At 31.6% G+C, this 24369-nt stretch overlaps 3 protein-coding genes across 3 annotated transcripts; all 3 read left to right on the top strand.

The window, feature by feature from the left end:
• Positions 1–6615: 6615 nt before the first annotated feature.
• LOC105646195 (scopoletin 8-hydroxylase) lies at positions 6616–8132 on the top strand. Its single transcript, XM_012232004.4, has 3 exons — positions 6616–7173; positions 7260–7608; positions 7710–8132. The coding sequence occupies exons 1-3, from the start codon at positions 6668–6670 to the stop codon at positions 7953–7955; spliced, it is 1101 nt and encodes a 366-aa protein (XP_012087394.1). The 5' UTR covers positions 6616–6667; the 3' UTR covers positions 7956–8132.
• A 2022-nt stretch (positions 8133–10154) lies between these two features.
• Positions 10155–13605, top strand: LOC105646196 (scopoletin 8-hydroxylase). The gene is made up of 3 exons (XM_012232006.4): positions 10155–10690; positions 11448–11793; positions 13201–13605. The coding sequence occupies exons 1-3, from the start codon at positions 10191–10193 to the stop codon at positions 13444–13446; spliced, it is 1092 nt and encodes a 363-aa protein (XP_012087396.1). The 5' UTR covers positions 10155–10190; the 3' UTR covers positions 13447–13605.
• Positions 13606–14475: 870 nt separating this feature from the next.
• Positions 14476–23669, top strand: ABA3 (molybdenum cofactor sulfurase (LOS5) (ABA3)). Its single transcript, XM_012232007.3, has 22 exons — positions 14476–14758; positions 14870–14968; positions 15056–15114; positions 15462–15622; positions 15912–16069; positions 16589–16715; positions 17382–17484; positions 17565–17610; positions 17940–17978; positions 18054–18210; positions 18587–18689; positions 19053–19169; positions 19284–19361; positions 19481–19582; positions 19831–19930; positions 20474–20584; positions 20755–20819; positions 21366–21517; positions 21858–22090; positions 22579–22715; positions 23087–23197; positions 23343–23669. The coding sequence occupies exons 1-22, from the start codon at positions 14641–14643 to the stop codon at positions 23451–23453; spliced, it is 2487 nt and encodes an 828-aa protein (XP_012087397.1). The 5' UTR covers positions 14476–14640; the 3' UTR covers positions 23454–23669.
• Positions 23670–24369: the final 700 nt, after the last annotated feature.

The raw sequence follows: 24369 nt of genomic DNA on the forward strand, positions 1-24369 counted from the left end.
GAGAGATCAGATAGGTGTTATATAGAGATACTACGTGACAGCAAATCTTAAAAGGGTCCCACTAAAGAAGAGCCATTAGATTTTGGTGGACAAAACATCCTTATTGATAAGATCCTTAGGTCTACCTCTATTTGATATATTTTGCCCTTATTCTTTTCCATTACATGTGCATCTAATTTTAAAAAAGAAAAACACGTCCTTAAGAAATTTTTTTCTATAAAAAATGTTGAATTAATCGTGTTTAGATGAAATGAAAAATATAAAATAATTAATAGTAATATTACTGGGTGAGGAAATATTAATGTCGTCAGTACCTACTTTATCAATATTAAGATTGAGAGAGTTAATTTCTCGTTTAGATGAATTCAATTCAATATTTTAAAGGTAGTAAAATAATATTAATATCAAAGCATAATCTATAATTAATTTGAAGATATTAATAAAATTGCTTTTTTATTTAATTGTATTAAATATTATATTTTGACAATTTAATTTTCATTTCGGTGCAAATAAAACGAATCCTTTACAGTATATATATGTTCAAATTAAGTACAATTTAAGTCAATAATAATTTGCCTTTTTCTTCTTACATATTATTTTCCAGAAAAAAAATAAATAATAAAAAATTAGCAGGATGGAAATGGACGTATCAAATCCGATATGTAGTTGTGTCACGCGTTATCATCTTGTCACCGTCAATCATCTTCTACATACATCACTAACAACGTTTTAATAATTTTGGCCTCTTGACTTTTTTTTTTTTTCCTGTGGAAATTTAAATTTTCAGAGCCAAAGCAAACGGCTATATATACAACATAATAGTAATTTTAAAAATTATATTTTAAACTCTCTGAAAAAAAAATTTCAAATTAATTACTTTAAATATAAATTATTATTAAAAATTTACATTTTTTTGTAAATCAAATTAAGAAAACGAAAAGTTAAGTAATTAAACAAAATTTTTGTTTCTATATACAGTTAATACTTTAAGATTCTTCTGTTATAGAATCTTAAACAACAGGGAATCTTCTTAGTAGCCCCCAATCATACATTACAATTTCCCCAATATAAATAATTACATTATTGTATTACAATGTAAGCTTTTTGTTTTTCCTTCAGCACAGATCACCAAATTTTTTTTTTTTTTTAATGTGTAGTTGCATTATCCTAGCCAGCGAGCAAAGTGCTTCCCTTTATTTCCACCTTCTTCTTCTTCTTCTTCTTCTTCTTCTTCTTCTTCTCCTCCTCCTTCTTCTTCTTCTTCTGTCTTTTTAGGGTTTCACTGCGTTAATTTCTGGGTATACGGTCTTTATTTATCATGTATATTTTGTCCATAGCTAATGCGTTAACATAAAAATTTCAAAGTTGACTCAAATTTATAAGCATATCTGTCTCATATTATTAATTAATATTAATTTTCGAGATTAAATTATAAATATATTTTTTTAATTTTTATCTCGATATATTTATTTTCCTTTCAATTATGGATAAATAAAAAAAGTAAATTTAGTACAGTATCTAAAATTGATCCGTTCTTAATTAAAAAAAAATAAATAAAGAAACGAAAAATTAGTCAATTTCAGTAAATAAATAAGTCAAGTGCTTAGCCTCTGCACGCGCTACTCCCCAGTTTTTAAAATTTATTACTCAACAAGATGGGTTGAAATTGCCAAATCAAATCAGTTGCATTAGTAAAATAACCAATGGATTGATTGATTCCTTAATCTCTGTATACCTTTTCTTTATAGTATTAATTAATATATATAATACTGTGATTAATGGAAATAATCTTGGAAAATCTTTGATTAATAGAAATATTTTGAAAAAATTGTGAAATCACATTATTTTCAAGGACATGTAACATCATTGAAAGTGAGTGCTTTTAAATTAAAAGTTCCACTACTTAAAAGTTATTGAAGATCACGATCAAAGAATTGCTTTATGATTAAAAAAATTAATTATATACGGACAGTATTTTTCCAGAAAAACAAATTTACAAATTAATTATCAAATCATATTAATTAATCAGTTCATCAAAACCCCACTTCGGGTTGAGCTTGTCTAATTAAATTAAGCTTATTGACATTATTGGCGAAAGCTTGAAGGTACCCTTCAATTCATGACCTAATAATCTTGATTATTGTTATGAAATTCCACGTGCATGTGGACATCCATACATATAAATTGATTTAACTTCACTTGTAAAAAAAGGTTATACGTTTTCATCAATAGAAAAGGAAATGAAGACAAATGGTGAGCTTTCATATCTCTTTCTAAAAGATATTAAATTAATTATCAAAAAGAGAAGAAATTGTAAAAAATGGCAAAAAAATATATGTATAATCGAGGGATACTTTTGGAAGTGTAATTGTCTTTTTCTTTTTTTTTTTTCTTTTAATTATCATTAATTGTCACTAGCTTTTCTTTTTTTTTTTTTTTTTTAATTTTTCATCCATATAAAGAGCTTGGAAATGAAAGTACTGTGGCTTGGATTAACCAAAAACAGTTAAAAGTGGGGAAAAAAAAAATTATGTTTGTGCATGAAATGAGGTGGTTGTGGGCCTTGTTGGCATGGGTTGCCTCATATGGGCTTTGCTGGATCGGCCCTATTGTAATAGCAGATCAATAATTAACCACATAAGAATATGAAACCTATTTTCATTAGGTTGCTAGTAAGACCAATTATTAAATGGGCCAACCTTTTTTTGTAAGCCTTGTAGTCCGTCATGGGCTTAAAATTTAGACACGACTTTGTCCTCCCCATTGTGGATTTTTGTGGGCTAATATTTTTTAGTTATTATATTATTTGAAGAAGGGAATTTTCAGTCGCAAAATTTGAATTTTTTTATTTTTATTAATTCTAATTTATCTGAGTTCTACCTCACAATTCTCAAGCAAATAATAATATTATTAAATGAAAACTCATTATTATATTAGTGACAAAATTTTCACACAGGACTCAGAAACTCATTAGATGTTGATTTTATTGGAGTTGTTTGGTCTTGTATGTAATTATTTGGAATAATTTCCTTCTTTCACACTCAAAATAAAAAATTGAACTAAGACAGAATAAAAAGATATTATTATTATTATTATTATTATTATTATTATTATTATTATTTGATAGTGAATTAAAATAAAAATTTGATTCTCATATATTATTTTTTCAAGTATTAGCATGAGAATGATAGTGGTGAAAATTGACAATTCCAATTTCTCTCTGAAAGTTACTTGTCAAAATGGGTTGGCTTTATTAAATTACAAAATATATATATGGGATCATCAATTATGTAGGTGGTTGAAAAAGAAATATACTTAATAAATCTTGTTCTTTAATTACTTTATCAATAGGTTAATTGATTGATTAAGTAATCTAATATGTCTATATAGGTGCATCTTATTGAGAAATTCAACATTAATAAATATATAAAATAATGGTAAATTTGTTTTATTCCAGAAATGAAATTTTAATTAATTATCTAATTTTCCTCCCATCGATGACACAATCACAGATTTTTTTAAGATCTTGCATGGATTATTCAACGTACTTAACATCACCGCCGAAAGATTTGTTTGAAATGATTTTTCAAATGTAGTTTCAGTAACTAAAGGTCCAACGATATATCCCTTTCTTTTTAGGAATATTAGGGTCATAATGGAAGGGATTTTTCTTAGTCGCAACACATGCTGTTGTTTGTATGTTGGTGGATTTCATATTTAAGTGCTTGAGAAAATTATATGATTTTAGGGTTCTAAAATCATTCCATTTAATAACAAGTCTTGCTAATAATTTGGAAATGGAAGAAAATAAAGAGAAGAAGAAAGAAGACTAACAAGAAAATGGTGAGTGGTCCCACAAGATTATGCACACGCGAAGAAAATTCCTCCATAGGTAGCAAATTTCTATGCCCATTTGCCTTCATAACATTCAAACTCTGTACCAACCACCATCGTTTGATCACATAAAAAAAATACTCACCAAACAAGCCACCATCAAATTAAAAATGTATTATTTTAATTAGTAAAATGACTTTTCAAATCAAATCTAAACAAAATTAATTTTTAATTTAAATTTAATAAGAAAAAATGAAAAAAAAACAACGATAGTTATATAAAATTTAGTGAGTTTGCTTTTTTGGGATGATCGTATCGTATAACAAATCGAAACGTATAAGATCTATGTTTCAATTATTGATTGCATTGTACGCTTGCATGCCTCGTATTGGTGTTTAGATTTCTTAAATCATTTATATTAGCCAATGGTATAGCGTGTTTAAGAAGATATAGTGAGGAACAAGGAACAGGAAAAAAATTTTCAGATTAAAAAAAAAAAAATTTTAATTGTCATTTTTAACAGGAAATGTAATAATTTGATGTGAAACTTTATCTTTAAATATTTATTTTTTGAAAAAAAGGAGGATGAGAATAAGTCCAAATGATAGTTTAATTTTGAAATCAGCCGGTGTTATTTATTTTTGTTAGTTAGTGTTAGCTAATTTTTCTTATTTCACCAAAGAAAAAAAAATAATTTTTGAAACTTTTTTCTTTTGTGATTAATCGAAATGAATGAATTTCAATTTTCAAGTCTAAATGAGAAGCTGGCTTGCCTCATGCTTGCGAAAGGATGAGGAAGAATAGAACTTTACTATCAACTTCTATTAAATTTGCATTTAATTTCTTCATAAATGGAGAACCCCGTTATTTTTTGGGAAAGAATGAGTCTAAAATTAGTTACTGTTTTTTACATTAAAATACAGTTAAATGGTAAGTGCATAAATGACCCGATAATAGATTCAAGTTTGAATCTTACCTTCCGTGGCATAAAAAAAAAAAATACTTAACTTTTTTTTTTTTTTTTTTGACCCTTGGGGTCCGGTCTTGTTTTCTTGTTGGAGGACTTCAATGCAATGCCTACTTGATGACTAATGGAACAACAAAATATAATTTTTTTATAACAAAAGTAAAAGTGGAAAAAGGTAACTCATGATTCAGTCCTTGAAGTTTTATCTAATTAACGGTTCATCCCTCCTTTTTGAAAAATAAATTAAATAGTTTCCTACGTGGCTACGAGCCTATCCGGTAAATTTAGCTGTTTTAGCAGTTGTTAGCTATTTTAATAATTGTCAGCTGTTTTATTAGTGGTTAGCTATTAAATATTAGCGTTTAGAATAAAAATGTTCTGTTCAAATAACTTTTTAATTAGCTGTTTAATATATATAAAATGACAAAAAAGATATGAAAGAGAGGAATAAGATAAAGACAAGTGATGATATATAAAACGCTAAAAGTTATAATGTTTTATAAAATACTGTCTCAAACTATAAACCTAGGGTAGATATTGTACTACCCAACCCTATAATTAATTAAGATTGTGTTTCAATCCTCAAAACACTATTTAAAACACTGCGGCTGAATAGAGCCTACATTTGATTTTAGCCAAATAATGTGTATTGGAATACCTTAAACTTAGCATTTTTTTTTTTTTTGTAATTTCACTTTATTTTTGATATTTTTATTAATTTTATCCTAATTTCGATTTTTTTAAGCAATAACACTCTTAGTTATAATTAAATATGTTATTGTAAATGAAAAAGTTATTTCCATTATTTTTTAAAAAAATTAATAAGAAAAATAAAATTTTAAAATAAAATAAAAAGTAGTTCTAGTTTCATCTCCTGGATTTGAAACCATGATTCTTGCTCAAATTTGGTTTCCTACCAACCGCAACACATCACCTTGTGTTTTTACATTGTCTTAATTTTCGTCCTCTTGCATTTACTTGTAAATGTTCCACCTACCAAAACAGGGTGAGACATGGCATTTTTTGTATGGATCCTGAAAATAATACATTATATTTATATATGTTGTTTCACTGTCATGTAAGCTGGATTTTTTTTTTTTTCCTTCGAATATCCACTTCAATGAATCGTACAAGTAAGATTATTTAAAGATATAATTAACTTTTAAAAATTAACAAAATAAAAAAATTAACTACTAATAACAGTTTTACACTCAATGGTTTTACAATCTTTTAAGTGAAGTCGATGATTCTATTTCATATATGGAACAAATAGCAATTCACCCCTTAGTGGTTCGACCGGCTCATGCAGGCATTCGTGTTAGCTCAACGGACTAAAAGAAATAATTTGCAATGCTTAATTGTCTTTTGTTTTTACAATTACTTACAAGCTGCTTCACAAATCATTATCAAATTTGGTTTGATCAATTATGTGTAATACTTATTGTTGTAATATGAATTTTGAAAACGAAAACCCAAATAGAGACGACTGTCAATTTTTGGAGACACTATATAACAAGTAAATCATATAATATATAATAATAATTTCGTTCCCTTTCAAGTTGAAGTAGCATGAATCATGGGTTATTGAAGGAATGAATGGTTCAAACGTGGCATTTTTTTTTCATAATTTTCTTTATATTTATCAAGTAAAAACGACCGTTTGCTTATCTTGGGGGCAAAAATAAAAATAACAGTAAGTCAACACAGATCGCTAGTTTTCAGTTCCATACATTAGTATTATTGCATTCTTTCTTTTCTTGACGTAGGGTTGTTGTTAGTCCACTTCACAACTAGTCTATATATTGGCATAAACCCAAGCTTTGCACTACCATCAATTGCTCAATTCAAGCTAATAATCCAATATCTATGGCTCCATCTCATAGCTTTTCTGATTCAAACTCATTGTTCAATTTTGTAGTCCGAGAGGGCAATGGCGTGAAGGGCATGGTGGATTCAGGCCTATCAAAGGTACCGCAACAGTACGTGCAACCTCAACAAGAAAGAATCGACAAGTTAAATGCAACCTCAAATAATAACCCACCAATTGACATGTCTAAATTAGATGGTCCTGATCGTGATCGAGTGGCAGAGGAAATTGCTAGAGCAGCTGAGACTGTAGGGTTCTTTCAGGTGGTGAACCATGGCGTGCCTTTAGATTTGCTTGAGGCATTGAAAGATTCAGCTCACAGTTTCTTTGGCCAACCACCTGAAAGGAAGGCTATTTATCGTAAGGGCGTGACCCCAACCCCACTGGTTAAGTATGGGACTAGTTTTGTGCCTGAGAAGGAGAAGGCATTGGAATGGAAAGACTATATTAGTATGATCTATACTAATGACGCTGAAGCTCTTCAGTTTTGGCCTAAAGAATGCAAGTAAGAACTCTCTATTTTCTGATTTCTCTTTAAACTTACAGTCTCAAGTTCGAAGTGAATAATACATATATTTACACATTTTTCAGGGAAGCCGCTCTCGAGTATCTGAGAACATCAATGACGATGGTAAGAAAACTACTACAAGTTTTGATGGAGAAGCTAGGAGTAAGTGCAGATATTGATGCCAAAATAGATGCACTAACTGGGTTGAAGACGGTGAACATGAATTTCTACCCAACATGCCCAAATCCTGAGCTCACAGTAGGCGTGGGTAGGCATTCAGACTTGGGTACTCTCACCGTGTTGTTGCAGGATGGAATTGGTGGTCTCTATGTCAAAGTGGAAGAAAATATGGACGGCGACGTAAAGGGAGAGTGGATGGAAATCCCACCAATTCCTGGTGCTTTAGTCATCAATGTTGGTGATACACTTCAGGTAAATATTTGGACTTTTGAAATTAAAATACAATTTCCCTTTGTAGCACCTTTCAAAGTAACTCTCTCATTTTTTTCTTCTTATTATTTTTTAATTAACAGATAGTGAGCAATGGAAGGTACAAAAGTGCAGAACATAGAGTGCGAACTACAAGCAGTCAATCGAGAGTTTCAATACCAATTTTTACGATCCCGAAAGGAACAGAGAAGATTGGACCATGGGCTGAAGTAGTGGAGAAAGATGGGGTGGCTCGTTACAGAGAGATAGTGTTTGAAGAGTACTATAACAATTTCTTTGGAAATGCACACGAGGGAAAGAAATCTCTTGATTTTGCACGAATATATTAGCTTCATCTTCACAAAACTTATCTTGCTATGTGACTAGTAGCAGCAATAATAGAATAACCTTCTGGCTGTGACAGAAGTGAACATATTACGTGTATAAATATAGAATATTCTCAACTGAGTTGGCTCTGTTAATACTTAATTAATTGAACCTTAATTCCTAAGCAACGGTTCGATTAAGTTTCTTGTTTTTCTTTTTTTTTTTTTTTTTTTTTTTAAAAATAAACAAAACTTGTTTAATTTTTTTCTTTACTTTAGAGAAAACTATTTTTAAAACAAAAAAAAATTTTATGAAACCACAAATAGTAGTTTAGGGAATTGTGTTTTCTATTTTAATTCTACATTGCTCATTTTTTTCATTTATTATATAACATTTATCCTCATAAAATTGCTGGTACTGTTATTATTATTATTATTTTTTCTCTCTATATATAAATCTAATGTTATTTATTTATCCAAAATATATAAACATATAATTTACTCTATCTTTTCTCCATTTATTATTATTTTTATATTTACTATTATTTTCTCTATTTATATAAATCTAATGTCATTTAGTATTATTTATTTATTATAATATTTGGATATTATTTTTTTACCCAACATAATAATCAATAGTTACTAAAACTTTGAAATTTTAAAATTAAATTGTAAAATATTTTTAATTATTCTGTCTGAAACTTTGAACTTTTAAGATTTTTATTATTAACTAAAAATCTTTAATGGCTTAATAAGGGAGAGATTTGATAATTAGAAGAATTTTTCACTATCATGAAAAAAAATAATTTTCAAAAGATAAATATTCAAAAACTGAAAATTGCTTCATGTTTCTAATAAATAAAAAAACTAAAAATAAACAATTGGGGCCTAAATTATTACAGTGTTTTCTTGTATACGATGTTTCTTTCCTTTAACATTTTAACTTTAATAAAACAAATGTTATTAATATTTTATTTGTAATAAATTAACAAAAAAAGAAATGTAACCCACCTACCACACCAAGCTAAAATTTATCAGATAAACAAAAGTAAAAATTAACTTTATTGCTAATTTGTTTTCTTATCAATTTTGTAAATTATATAATATTACCGACATGCAAAGGCATTACACTGGATTAGCTTCTTTTTTGAATATGTTAAACTTGTGGGTCATCTGAAGAAGATAGATTTTCATATATTTTTATTCAATGTCCCTATCAATGCAATACTAATATTGACTTAATTGTATAACTACGTATGAGGTTGACAAATTAACCCTATGCAATTATTTTTTACCAATTTGAGTTACAAATTTTAAGAAAGACTTATCTGTATATAACAAGCAAGTTGTATTAATTATAACAAGATTAATATAAAATTTCTCTTTGAAAGTGAAGGGTATGAGCATTCTTAAAGTAATTGTTAGCATGAGTCTTGGCTATTTTGCAGGGTTTAGAAAATTAGGGCATGGCCATTGCACGTGATTTTCTTTATTACACATTAAAAAAATAGCCTACAAAGTGGGTTAAGGTCAGTCAAACTCGACTGCTAGCACAATGGACAAAGTAGTAGTTATACCGGACCACTTCTTATCTTTCGATCTTTTACTGCTGAAATAGTAAAACACGTCGCCACATCCCAATATATTGATTCACTTATATATTAAATTAATTATAAATAATATTTTAATTCAAATGATAAAATTTTTATCGTATTTACTGAAAAAAATGGTAATATTTTTTTTTTTAAAATCTTTCTTTTTAATTGGCTACCTACAGAAATAAATGTGATTCACACTGAAGAGTATTTTTTTAAATAGCACCCTTTTTTATGTTTTTGAAAAAAATAATTTGAATGACTGTTTAATCAAGTTTAAGCTTTTACAAATAGAAAGTAATTAATCCTTGATTTTATAGTCTCAAATAAATATATTCAAAATTGTACTATTAGGTTTTAAGGTAGATGATTCTATATATTTTTTGATAAATTATAATTAAAGGAGGATTTTTTATTTTAATATTATTATCAAGTCGTACATATATATGTATTTACCGATAGCTTATGCATTAAAAAAAATTAAAATTTAGGGTTTAGTCAATAATTCGTTAACTAAACAAAATCAACCTATCAGCATCACAGGCAAGATGGGAGTAAACCCAACTTGAGATTAGGATCACTTCATTAGTATTATATATATTGGTTCCCTTGGTTGCATACTACCATCCCACTATTACTTCATCTCCTTTTTTCTTATACAATAATGGCTCCGAGCTTTTCTGATAGAGACTCACTTTTCAATTTTGTAGTCCGAGACGGAAATGGAGTTAAGGGGATGGTGGATTTAGGCCTAACAAAAGTACCACAACAATATGTTCAACCCCAAGAAGAAAGAATAGACAAACGAAACGCAACCCTTAATGATAACTCACCAATTGATTTGTCAAAACTAGATGGTCCTGACCATAACCATGTGGTTGAAGAAATTTCTAGAGCCGCTGAGACTCTAGGGTTCTTCCAAGTGATTAACCATGGCGTGCCCTTGGAGCTGCTCGAGTCCTTGAAGGTTGCAGCTCATAGTTTCTTTAGCCAAACACCTGAAAAGAAGGCTGCCTATCGCAAGGGCGTTAGCCCTAGCCCGTTGGTTAAGTATGGCACCAGTTTTGTTCCAGAGAAAGAGAAGGCATTAGAGTGGAAAGATTATATTAGTATGATCTATACTAATGACGATGAGGCCCTTCAAGTTTGGCCTAAAGAATGCAAGTAAGCACTCTCCTACCTAAAAATTTACACTACTCTTTCTGTTTTACATCATTACATGGATATGGATTATCATCGTCCCAATCTGTTGTTATCGTTAATTAATGAAGGAAATTCAATAATTCTTTGTTCAACTTTCAAATACATTCACGATCCTTTGTTTCCGTAAAATAACTTGCTGAAAAATATCTTGAAAATATTTTTCAAATGACTTATTTTCCGTTTTTTTGTTATAATATTGAAAATTAGTTAAAAATATTAAAGTTTGTATCTCATAAGACCATAAAAAATATTAATAATAATAGAAATTTTATAATTTAAAAATTTTATTGTTAACTATGAAAAGAATAAAAAGAATATATATATATAAATTATGAAAGTTACCTATGGCGATGGCTGTCGGTGGCCAGTGGTGATGGTTGGTGGTGGTGGTTGGTGATAAATGGTGACTGGTGATAGTAATTATGATGATTAATAAATTAAAAATATGAATTTATAAGGTTTGTCAATATCCATAAAATATTTTACTCTCTCGAAAATAAGAAATTATTTTCTCTAAAAAATGACTTAATTTTCGTTTGACTAGGAAAATATTTTCCATTGATTTATTTTTCTGAGCGCTTCAAACAACGGAAAAATTGTGAAAAAATATTTTCTTACAAGTTATTTTATAAAAACAAACAGTAGTCTTGTTATATGATTGTCCCACTTTGACTTAGTTGTACAATTACTAACTAAAGAAATATTTGTACTTTTACAGGGAAGTTGCACTCGAATATCTAAGAACATCGATCAAGATGGTTAGAAAATTACTTGAAGTTCTAATTGAAAAGCTGGGAGTGAAATTGGATGATTCAAAAATAGATGCATTGATTGGGATGAAAATGGTGAACATGAATTTCTATCCAACGTGTCCAAATCCAGAGCTAACTGTTGGGGTGGGTCGCCACTCCGACATGGGTACTCTAACTGTGTTATTGCAGGATGAAATTGGAGGTCTATACGTGAAATTGGAAGATAACGTAGATGGGAAGGATAAAGGAGAATGGATAGAGATCCCACCGGTTACCGGTGCTTTGGTCATCAATGTCGGTGACACATTACAGGTTAGAGTTCCAAATTTTGTAATATATATATTATGCATTTTTTAATTAATATGTTGACTAATTATTTTTCATAATTGAGATCTAACTTGTTTCTGTAATGATGCTAAGAACTTAAATGTGCATTAAATATACGGATTCCATATTAATATTACATTCAGGACAGAGTTAGGACAATTATTTTAAGAGAGCTAAATAAAAATTTTTTAAAATTTTTAAAGGAAACAAATAATTTTTTATATTTTTAAAGATTAAAATGTAATTTTTCATTAATAAATTTTTTTTTTAAATTTTTCGGAATGACGGAACCCAACTTCAAGCCTCAGGAGCTCCACCTCTTGTTACACCATACATGAGGTGTAAAGGGAAGGAGCATTCCTTTTTTGTTTTTTTTTTTTTTTTGGGAGAAGGAGGACATGCCTTTTTAAGGAAAGATGTTGGAATTTTAACTTATCCCGAGTGGGGCCCGTGAAAAAATATCGATGGTAAAAGTAAAATAAAATTACTATTACCACATATACCTCCAATAATTAAATATTGAATATTGACGATCGAATCCACCAGAAATAATAATCACGGTAAAAAAATTAAATAATTACCGTAAATGCTAGAAAAAAATAAGAACACCGAGAATTATGTGGTTCACCCTTCAACTGTTATGGGCTACGTCCACGGGACAAAAAATCTGAATAATTCTTCTACTAAAAATAGTAGGTACAAAAGAGATTACAAAAAATAGTGGCACTCTAGTGTTTAATAAAAACACCCCAAAAATTACAATATTCACTATTTTCTCTCTTTCCCAATTTTAGGAACCCTTTTCCTAAAATTTTTCTTTGTTTTTATGTTTTTATTTTTGTACATTTTGAAATAAAAATCCTTTTCCTTTTTATAGGAGAAGGGAGCGCAGTGGACGCGTTAATCACGCGTCCACTTTTTTTTTTCTTTTCTTTCTTTCTTTGGTTTGGCACCGTCCTCTTTGACTGCCACCAACACAAAACATGTTTTTATTTTTTTCTTCATTCAAATGTGTGTAGATCCCAGACGTTTGAATCTCTTTTTTTTTTTTCTTTTCAAATGTCTGTGGATTCCACATGTTGGCGGAACCCCACAACAAAAGAAGCATAGTAATATCTGATTTTTATTTTATTTTTTTCTAATTTTCTATTTTCACCATTACCATAGTTTAATTAATTGACTATTTAAATGAGATGATGGATTATCAATGGGATTAATCTGGGTGGAAAAGATTTAGATATTTTAAGTAAAAAGTTGATTGAATATTAGACCCTTACAAGCGCTCCCGTGAATTTGACGCAGTGTGAGCAATATTAGACACGGGGAATCAGAATTAAAAAAGTCATATTATCTACCGCTCTTTGACATTATTATTATTATTATATTGGTCAGATTCTGAGCAATGGAAGGTACAAAAGCGCAGAACATAGAGTGCGAACAACAAGCCTCCAATCAAGAGTGTCGGTACCAATTTTTACCATCCCAAAACCAACAGAAAAGATTGCACCGTTTGCTGAATTGGTGGAGCGCGACGGCGTAGCTCTTTACAGAGAGGTTGTGTTTGGAGATTATATGAATAATTTCTTCGGTAATGCTCATGAAGGAAAAAAGTCTCTTGATTTTGCTCGAATCAATTAGTTTTCTTTTACTTTGTCAACGCTTAATTTGTTCTACTTCTACTTTTGGTAGAAAATAAATATTTTTCAAAATTTTAATGTCATAATCTGTGATTTTATGTTATTTAATACCTGGATTATGAATGAAACATTGGTGTAAAGTCGTACTCTATATATGAAATTCAGGCTTCTATCATTTCCTTTTGTTTTTGTTAATTACGGTATTGAAATTTTTTTTTTTTTCTTTTTGAAAGATTAAATTCCTTAATTTTCAATTAATTTGAAATACAAAATTGAATCATTGATAGTCTAGAGATTGGTTCAACTTGAAATTAATAAATTATTTATGAAGTTGAATACTAGAGATAATAATTTATTTGTTTTGAGGGAAAAAGAATAAAATGTTAAATGAAGAACAAGTCTTGAGATAATGAAGGCTACTCCATAAGTTTAATTAGTTCAAACAATATGATTAATGTCTATTCACTGTGTAAATATAATTGCGGTAATTTTTTAAAATGATAATTAATTATTGATTTAATGTACTGATTATTTTATGGGTAATTATTATATAGCCCATGAATTTTGCTCATATACACTAGTAAAAACTTCAGTTTTTTTAAAATTACACGTCAATGCATCATAATTCCATTATACTATAAGAAACAACCGTTAAATTTTTTTTACTCTAAAATGTTAAAAGTACTCTAGTGTCTATAATTTGATGAAATACACTAGCAAAGTCTTCAATTTTCATAATTTTATGCTATTTAGTCCCTATATAGAAGTTATTGTTAATTTTTTTTTTTTTTTGATATTTAACAACCATTTAATACAAAAATTAACTGGAAAAAAAGTGTCTTCTCCGTAAATTCAACTAAAACTCATCATTAAAAATATGCTCAAAATTACTAATAAATCCTAGTAATTGAATGTGCTCACTGAGACTGACCAATCAAAACAATCCAGCTCATTAAAACTGACAAAATATGGGTCCGTGTACGAAAAGGGCAAAAAACTGAAACAGCTAAATCTACTGAAAAAATTTTGCCGGGAAAATATTTCAGTGGAAAATATGGGTCGTGTATGACGGCATCCTTACATTGTTTTTGGGTTGCGGAATGTAGATTCTTTCAATTGACAAATTCATTTCGCATTCCAAACTTTCTTCAGCTGTAAGCACTAGGTATATACGCATCGGTGAAGAAGAAGAAATATGGATGCGGACAAAGAAGAGTTCCTAAGGGAGTTTGGCCACGATTACGGTTACCCGAATGGTCCCAAGAGTATCGATGAAATTCGAGCTACTGAGTTCAAGCGATTAGACCAAAATGGTCAGATATTGTTTGTAGTAAATTGAAGATTTTAAGTCTGATATTCTGCTCTTTTTGCTCTTTGCTTGTTTATTCAAATGTTCATCTACCGTTTTGGATTTGGAAATTTAGGTATTACATACTTGGACCATGCTGGAGCAACTCTGCACTCGGAATTGCAGCTGGAAGCAATTCTCGAAGATCTTAATTCTAGGGTTTATGGAAATCCCCGTATGCTTGTTTTGAATGCTTACTGTATAGATAAATGATGCATTATTTATCAATTAATCGTGTCTAATATTTAAAATTCTAATTCAGATAGCCAAAGCGAAGCTAGTTCGGCTGCTTCTGATATAGTCAGGGAAGCACGCCAACAGGTATTTATTCCCATTTCTCGTGTCGAAGATCGGTCACTTGTTTTGTACCAATGAACTTTTACAGTTTTAGTCATTCCATGAATTGGAATTCAATGTCTGCTAGAGAAGATCCTTAACTCGTTCTTGAACTTCGACTGCAATTTTTTTTTTTTTTCCAAAACAATCCCAAATGGATCTTACACCCTTTTGCTTTTTACTTAGCTATATTCACGTTTATCCATACCAACGTAGATGAGAAATTTATAGATAGTTAATATTTGTGCTCTATCAAAGCTTATGAGGAATATTTTTTTGGGTTCCCTATCTATATTCGTCAATCTATTACCATTAAATTATTGTGTTTATAGGTACTTGAATATTTCAATGCGTCTCCAAAAGACTACAAATGCATATTCACTTCTGGTGCAACAGCAGCTCTGAAGCTCGTTGGAGAGGCCTTTCCATGGAGCTGCAGGAGTAGTTTTATGTACACCATGGAAAATCATAACAGTGTGCTTGGGATCCGAGAGTATCCTGCTCCCTGATTGCCACTTTGAATTTCAGATTATATCTCTTTTTTGACATTTGTTTTCCTACAGTGCCCGTCAGTTCTACCATTTTACTGGTGGCAACTTTATGGATATGTAGCCTTAGATCATTGCAAGATGGCATTAGTTGTGATATTTACGCTTTGACCCTAATTATCATAACAATGAAGACATTATTCCTTTATGCTGAATGGTCCTAGCATAAGTTTCTCTTTCATTTCAAATATAAAAAATTCATATTTTTGTCTGCACTTGATCATTAATTATTAGATATGCTCTCAGTCAAGGAGCTGCAGCCTTTGCAGTAGACATTGAAAGTCCTGTGCGTCATGATGGAGCACCCAAAAGCCACATGTCCACGGTGAAGGTATCACCTCACCCAATTCAACGAAGAAGTGAACCTGAACTTCTTGAAGGAGAGCTTACAGGTAATTTTTGGATTAACAAATAATGGAACATCAAACCTTATAAAGCTTACAAGAAAACTACATTTATTCAAAGCACCTCATCTATTTTCCTGTAATATTTCTTAAACTGAGCTGGATTTACAATTTTATGCCATTTAGTTTCTTTATATGAATGTTTTGAGAATTTTGTGCATCCTGTTCTATTTGTAATTAAAGTATATCACGTCCAATTTTTGAAAATACTCTGTATATGTATTTCCTTCCAAGGAAAGAATAAGTTAGATTTGCATTGAAAGCTGTCCTCTCTGTAGGATAATATATTTTTTATCCTTTTGCAAGAGACAAGGGAGAAGTAATCAGTTAGATGTGCATTGATTGTTGTCCTCTGTAGAATAATATATTTTTGATGCTTTTGCAAGAGATAAGTGAGAAGATCAACTGATAATGTTATGCAATGGCATTTACATAATATTATATGATTATGTAGGTTTAAGTAAAATCTGACTTACTTTCCTTTGGTGTAACTTTGTTTTTTTGCAGGTACTGCTTATAACTTGTTTGCCTTTCCTTCTGAGTGCAATTTCTCAGGTTTCAGATTCAGCCTTGACTTGGTGAAGCTTATGAAGGAAAATCCAGAAAGAATTTTGGGAGGTTCTCAATTTTGCAAGTATGCAATTCATTTTTTCATCGAGTGTGTTGTTAACTTTTTGGTCCTTTTGATGTCACACATGGGCTTCTTTCTTACAGTCTCCTCTCCCTTTTTGGCTGTGACTGTATTCCAGATTAGTTAAACTGCTGGCATGATACTGCCATTTTTTTATTTTCATTGGCACTCCCAAATTGATCCGGGTGCCACTATATTGATTTCTAGTCAACAACATCGGACTCTCCAACACAAATTTGAGTACACCATTTGCTTCCTCAGAAATTTTAATTTGCTGTCCTTTCTGATTGTCTTGGTGATATACATGCTTATGGGATACTAAATAGTTGAGTAAATTTAGAATAAAAGGGAATGAAATAATTTTGTAATTTTCTGGTGATTAGTGTGGACAAGAGTAAAATTTGGTGGTTTTGTTGATAGCCTAATTAAATATTTAATGATTTCAACTCAATCTTGCTTCTAGTGCAGCACTTAGCTTTGGACAATGAACAACGAGGGATAGGGTGGGCCATTTGAGATACATCTAGAGCTAGGATGTGCTTTATTTTTATCCTCATCAAATCAATTAAAGAGAGAGTCTTGTCCTAATGGCCTCTAATAGATGTAGGCTGTCAATGGTTAAGAGTGAAGTATACAATTCCATAATCTCAAAACTTTAGTTGTAAATAGGGGGAGATGCATGGTCTTGATTGATGCTGCAAAAGGATGTGCAACACAACCACCAGATTTGTCGAAGTACCCTGCTGATTTTGTTGTAATCTCATTTTACAAGGTACAAATGCTTTTACATTCATTTAATGATTAGGATTACTTTCATGTGACATTTACGGTTTGTCTTGTTATTTTGTCAAGTTATTTGGCTATCCAACTGGACTTGGTGCTCTCATTGTTCAAAATGGTAAGTGATTGATTATGTGAAGAATTTTTCTTTGAATTGCAATTGAAGTTCATTTCGTAATTCATGCTTCAAGAATCCAGATAATCTCATCATTTGTTTAACCTGCTTGGCAAGGGTGCAAAATCATTGCTATCATCTGAAGGAATTGAGCATATTTATTGCATGATAATGCTCAGTTTGCTTCCCCTTCATCCTTTCCCCTGTCTTCTAATACAATAAATGATCTTTGTATAGGAGCTTCAAATATTTATTGCTATTAGGCTAATCAAATCCTAAGACACAAAGTGGTTCTCCCTAATATTTTCTTTTTCTTTATTTTGATACCACAGATGCTGCTAAAATATTAAAGAAGACTTACTTTAGTGGAGGTTAGCGCATGGAGGTCTTAATCGAAGTCATTGTGTCATATCATTTTTGCGTGGGTTAATTTAAAAGAATTCCAGGCACTGTTGCTGCATCATCTGCTGACCTGGACTTTGTTAAAAGAAGAGAAAGTGTTGAGGAGCTTTTTGAGGATGGCACTATTTCATTTTTGAGCATAGCATCTTTACGCCATGGGTTCAAAATACTCAATTCTCTAACTGCATCTGGGATATTCCGGTAGGTGGAATAGGTCATAATGATTTTGCAGATAGTCCCTTGTTTTACATTATATGTCATTAAATGGAACCAAGATTCTGGCAATCACCTCGACATATAGACATACAAACAGGGATGAAGAAGTAGGAAAAGAAAAAAAAATGGGAAAAATTGATGGAGATGCACCCCTCTGTTAATATTTTTTGTCAACTAGCAGCGGAGTAAAGTCCTTTCAAATTAATAGAACATCCAGTAGGTGGTGAAATAAAATTTTTGGCTGCTCATTTATGTGTGATATATATCTTCTTTGATGTGCTTTTGTCTACTTTATAGTCTAATTGAGATTTCATTTTGTACCTTTTCCCCCCTCATCCTCGTTTCCTTTGTGTCCTTTCAGGCATACGTTGTCACTTGCAATGTATTTGGAGAAGATACTTTTGGCTTTAAGGCATGAAAATGGGGCTGATGTCTGCACAATTTACAAGAGTCATTCTTCAAAGGTTAGCTTGTTTAATTAATGCTGACATAATTTTGACATTTCCAGTGTTCTGGTCTCTCATTAGGAGTGATATTTAATTAATAGGATAAAGGATAAAGAGCACATCTGCAAACTGAAATCAATTGAGCTTTCGTTCTAGGATAAAGGTTAATTTAGGTTACTTTGCATATGTTGAAACTCTGACCGAGTGAATGATGGAATCCTTCACTTTGGAGTTCCTTCTGCATGTGAGTTTTCCTATTTTTTAATTTTTATGTGCATGTAAATTCATGTCAGCCTTTTTTTGAATGTGCCTTTAATTTCTACCGTTTTTTTGCTGGACTTTTTGGAAGTTTCTCATATAGATTACACTTTCCACTTTCAGTTACTTTCTCATGAATTTGGTCCCATACTATCATTCAATTTGAAAAGACCTGATGGTTCTTGGTTTGGATACCGTGAGGTGGAAAAGTTGGCTTCCCTATCTGGAATCCATTTACGGGTAAACTTTGAAAATACTTTGTTTCCATCTTGGAGAAAGTTGAAAATCCGTAGCTCAACTAATCTCAATGCTGATGGTATTGGTTTTACTATTTGTCCTACTATTTTTATGTAGACAGGATGCTTTTGCAATCCTGGAGCATGTGCAAAGTATCTGGGATTGTCTCACTTGGATCTTCTTTCGAACTTGGAGGTAATTTCTTTGTCATTGGTTAGTGGGGGGGCAAAAAGATGGATCGCGTGATGGTTTTGCAAGTTTTTGGTTACTTTTTCAGGCACATAATATGTCCTTACTCATATGTATGAATTCAGGCTGGGCATGTTTGCTGGGATGATAATGACATAATACATGGAAAACCAACTGGAGCCGTCAGAATATCATTTGGTTACATGTCAACCTATGAAGACGCCAAGGTAAATAGATGTTCATGAGTGTATATGGGACTTGCCTAGGATCCCATTGGAAATATATGGGATTTCAATATGGTTGTATATGAACTTGAGCTCTCCAACTTCAACAGTTAGAACTTTCAACTATTAAGGACTGGCCTGGCCATTCATCTAAATTTCTAGTAAAGTGGTGGTTGTTTTACATTTATTAGGAACACAATGAATTTTTGAAAGAAATCTGCCTATGATTCATTCTCTAATTTGATATGCAGAAATTTATTGATTTTATCACAAGGTCATTTGTATCAATGCCAAATAAGTCTGGAAATGGGAATTTGTTGACAACAAGGTCCATCCTCTTCTCAAGTGAAGGTTTGTTGTTTACATTCCTCTATACTGTCACCAATAAAATGACATGTAAATAAAACTGCATTATCATGCCGTGTGATAAATATTGCCTGTCTTCAATTGTCGACAATAGGAAGCCACTGAGCTTTCTAGTTGTATGATATACTTGAATGAATGTCAATATATGCCATTGCATTGTCCCATCGAATATAAACTATTTCACTATTTACAATGCTTTTATAGAGTGGAAAAGTAGTACCTTCTGCCCAAGTTGTATAGTTAATAGCATGAATGGGTGTCACTTGTATTTTCTTGATTTCACCTTCGTGGTTTAAGAGTCTCCATAAAAATTGCTCATGTATTGGAGTCAATTTGTTTTACTTGGCTATAGGATTTTCATAGTATGTTTTAACTTGGGGAGTTTTTTGAGCATTTTCAGTGGTGCTATTATACTTAAATTCAAAGCTGTGACATGGTTTCCCCTCCAAAGTCAAAATATTAGTAACTATTATTTTTGTCAGCTTCAGTATGGGGCACCTAACATCTGACTTTTCACTAAAATTTCAGGGCATGAAAGAAGACACTCACCTGTGGGTTATCATCTTAAGTCTATTACAATTTACCCAATAAAGTCATGTGGAGGATTCAGTGTTGAAAGTTGGCCTCTGAGCAGCACTGGTAGCTTATTTGGATTGAATTGAACAACATGTGCACATATATGTTCATTTATTTTTAACATAAATGCTATTAGTATCTTCCTTGTTCAACTAATACTGAGTATTAACCATGTGCACTATACTTTTGATGCTAAATTTGAATTATAATTTGTTCTATTGCCAAATTATCAGGTTTGCAACATGACCGTGAATGGCTTCTTCGGAGTCTGACTGGTGAAATTCTTACACAGAAGAAGGTGAATAAATTATGCACAGGGAATAATCATTTGTGTGAAGCCTGAAATTGACCTTTATTTGCGGTTGTATGTCTTAGTTATTGCGTTGTTTTTTCCTTTGAAGTGCTGGCTGCTTTTGTTCTACTGGACAGGAAGATAGATGAACTAGCTAGTAACTTGCTCCAGATTTATATGCATTGGAGCAGTATGGCCAACAGACACCTTGTTCTTTAGCTAGCTAACAATTCTTTTGTCTTTAATTCAACTGAACTCCTGATGCACTAGAATTTTGAGGCGAGCAGTTCAAAGTGCAGACAATTGTTAATTCATTAGGTCCACTGCCTACTAGTCTATACAACAGAGAGAATTGTTTAAAACTTGTGCTGGTTTAATTTAGGAAAGTAGATGAGTTATCTACTGAATGAAATATGTTTACCTTTGCGTAACTGTTCAATTTACTATACCTGGAAATCAAAATTCTGAACTATATGAAGAAACTATAGCAACTTCATTTTTCATTTTTCTTTCACATGATGGAGCATTAATTTGTCAGAATTTCTCTTCCAGGTTCCTGAAATGTGCTTTATTGGAACTTCTATTAACCTAAATCAAGGCATAATGTTTGTCGAGTCCCCTCGATGTATGGTGAAGTTGCAGATCAACCTAAATATAGATTCTTATACTGGTGCAAAAGAAGAAATTCAGTTGCATTCCAAGAGGTTTGGTAATAAATGCAGAGTAACATATTTTATTAGCTCATTACCAAACTAGGCAGGAGGTTTACCTAACTTGTTCAAGGTTAATCAACTCCTGTTTGCAATTCGTTTAGAGGATTTTATTTAGAAGATATGCAGAGGCATAAGAAAGCTCTTTAATTGTTTTTAACCTATTTCCTCTTACTTTATTAAAATCCTCCATTCCTTCTTGATTTCAATCTTCGTATAATTTTTTTCTCTTAAAAAATATTTTTTTCTTTTTCTGTCCCCTCTTTGTCATTTATAATAACTAACATATTGTTTTGATTATTTGCCTGTCTGATGGTTATTTGCTGATTGGCAGGTTTGAAGTACATCACTATGAAAATGATGTCAATCTATGGTTTAGCAATGCTGTAGGTCGTCCCTGCACTTTATTACGATATACTGGGCCTAAAGACCATGTCTGCAGGAACAAGAATAGAGGTTTCAACATGTGCAGAGATGTTGATAACAGATCGAGTTTTGCCAATGAAGCTCAGTTTTTGTTAATATCAGAGGAAAGCGTATCTGACCTCAAAAACAGATTAAGCCTGAGTATGTTCTATTCTAGTCCTTCGAAGTCACAGAACAGCTAGTACTTTCACTTTCTTAGCATGAATTATAGCATTTCCCACAAGTAAATGAACCATGTCATTTTTGGAAATTTATATACTTAAAAGGTAGCCCTTAAACCGGGTGGGGTGAAGAAATTAGAAAAGCATACATATAGGGATCCCGAATTAGATTTGGATTAAGGCTTGCTTCCACCCCCACCCCGACTTTCACTAGTGATGGTATCTCCTCCACTGTGCTTCTACTCGAGATTATAATGCTTGTAAATAATAACATTAAAAAACCATAAAAATATGCATGAATTGATGACCTGGGTTGTGCTTTAATGTTCCAATTGTATTGTTGAATGAGTGATCTTTCGTTTTTTTGCTCACAATTTATCGTGTGAAATATGTGGTAGTTTAATTTTTGTTAATTTATCTTCTTATTTACTGGAATTGTACATGTGAATACCTTCTTAATGATTTCAGATGAGCAAAAAGGAACTGGTGGACCATCCATTCAAATAACTCCAATGAGATTTCGGCCCAACCTTGTCATATCTGGGGGTGAACCTTATGCTGAAGATGCATGGCGAAGTCTCGAAATTGGGAACAAGCATTTTACAGTAAGTTCTGACTGGAGACTAATGGATTTGATATTGGATATAAGTAGATTATTACTCATCTATGTTCTTACATTAACAACAGCTTCACCCATGATAGCATGAAATCTATAGAACTGCTTATATTTTACTGTATCATCTGTTTTCTAGATCATTCTTGCATAATCCACATATATTGGCTTACATTATAGTGAATCATGGACATGATGAACACAAAGTTAACAAGAATGTCTCTAAAATGCATGGAACTGAAAGAACCAAATAAGGACAGATGACTATTATCCATCACTCACATTAATCTCTCTCTCTCTCTCTCTCTCTCTCTCTCTCTCTCTCTCTCTCTCTCCATTTAACAATGTTGTTCCCATTACCAGTCATTGGGTGGATGCAATCGTTGCCAAATGATCAATTTGGTGCATCAAGGTGGACGAGTGCTGAGGTCAAATGAACCTTTGGCAACTTTAGCTGCATACAGGAGAGTGAAGGTTAGCCATTACTGCCACACTCAAAACAGCCAATATGCTTTTCTCTCATGCCTTTCTTCGTTCATGGCTATACTGCCACACTCAAAACTTAGCTTGCTGTTTCATTTAAATTCCTAGCAACTGTAAATTTTCTTGATAAAAACAGGGGAAGATTCTGTTTGGAATATTGTTGAGATATGAGAAGAGTGATGAGACTGAGCTGCGGATGGACTCATGGCTTCGAGTGGGGCAAGAAGTATGTCCAGATCCAGAATAGTGATACATGTAATACGAGGAACACCATAGTTAGAAAATCTGACAAAAGGATAAAAAAATAAAAATTCTGGACATCTATGATACATAAACAAGCCTAGCCTCCCAAATGCAGGGACATACAGCATACACAATGTACAGGGCGAAATGTGAAAAGGAGCCAAACTTGCAAATTTCGAAATCTGGAATAAATAAATAAACTTCTTGCTTTATTGGTTTATTTTTAATGCTTTACGTTAGTGTTATACATGGCTTCAGGTCTTCAAAATAGATGCTTCCAAAAATCATATATCCTATTAACTTAATTATTAATTATTAATAGTTCAAGAAAAAAAATTTATATCCTAGAGCCATTCGAACGTTAGTAACCCATGTGACTATCACATGATTTAGTCTTAAGGGTAATTTAGACATTTGATAGCTATTTACCAGACAAATTAACGTTTGGACCAAACAGTATAAGGGAATGATAATTGAGGGATTAAAATTTGAAAACTAAAGTCCTTAGTAGTTTATTTGACTAAACCTTCTGAGACGCTAAATAGTAATTACCCCTTCTTTTATTTTAACCAAATAATCCCTTCCTGCGACACGCTATTTCACTTTATAGGCTGTCGTCGAACGACATAACAGCAACGGCAAGTTGGTTTACTGTTAATTAAACACATCCTTTGAACTCTGTATCCAACGTTGAGTTGGAGCTCACCTTCCCTACAAATCCCCAATTTCCAATTCTTTCCGTCCTAAAACCCCGATTTGTAATTCATACCTTCCAAACATCCTAATCTCACATATAGCATACTTGCAAGCTATTTGTAGCATCTATGTTAACGGCTATTGCAGAGAAGGAGATCAAGGAGGCTCGACACTATTTCTTGAAGTCACATATAATGCTTGTAGTTAGGGAGGTGAGTTTTTAT

The sequence above is a fragment of the Jatropha curcas genome, chromosome 10 (genome assembly GCF_041381405.1).
Source record: "Jatropha curcas cultivar XTBG-Jc1 chromosome 10, XTBG_Jcur_1.0, whole genome shotgun sequence".
NCBI classification, from domain to species: domain Eukaryota; kingdom Viridiplantae; phylum Streptophyta; class Magnoliopsida; order Malpighiales; family Euphorbiaceae; genus Jatropha; species Jatropha curcas.

What these genes read in the sequence shown, in the direction of transcription:
- LOC105646195 (XM_012232004.4), top strand. Translation starts at nt 6,668, where the DNA reads ATGGCTCCATCTCATAGCTTTTCTGATTCAAACTCATTGTTCAATTTT. An exon ending in TTTTGGCCTAAAGAATGCAA is followed by an intron (nt 7,174 to 7,259) that starts GTAAGAACTCTC and finishes CACATTTTTCAG; the next exon opens with GGAAGCCGCTCTCGAGTATC. An exon ending in ATGTTGGTGATACACTTCAG is followed by an intron (nt 7,609 to 7,709) that starts GTAAATATTTGG and finishes TTTAATTAACAG; the next exon opens with ATAGTGAGCAATGGAAGGTA.
- LOC105646196 (XM_012232006.4), top strand. Translation starts at nt 10,191, where the DNA reads ATGGCTCCGAGCTTTTCTGATAGAGACTCACTTTTCAATTTTGTAGTC. An exon ending in GTTTGGCCTAAAGAATGCAA is followed by an intron (nt 10,691 to 11,447) that starts GTAAGCACTCTC and finishes GTACTTTTACAG; the next exon opens with GGAAGTTGCACTCGAATATC. An exon ending in ATGTCGGTGACACATTACAG is followed by an intron (nt 11,794 to 13,200) that starts GTTAGAGTTCCA and finishes TATATTGGTCAG; the next exon opens with ATTCTGAGCAATGGAAGGTA.
- ABA3 (XM_012232007.3), top strand. Translation starts at nt 14,641, where the DNA reads ATGGATGCGGACAAAGAAGAGTTCCTAAGGGAGTTTGGCCACGATTAC. An exon ending in AAATTCTTACACAGAAGAAG is followed by an intron (nt 20,820 to 21,365) that starts GTGAATAAATTA and finishes TTTCTCTTCCAG; the next exon opens with GTTCCTGAAATGTGCTTTAT. An exon ending in CAAAAACAGATTAAGCCTGA is followed by an intron (nt 22,091 to 22,578) that starts GTATGTTCTATT and finishes TAATGATTTCAG; the next exon opens with ATGAGCAAAAAGGAACTGGT.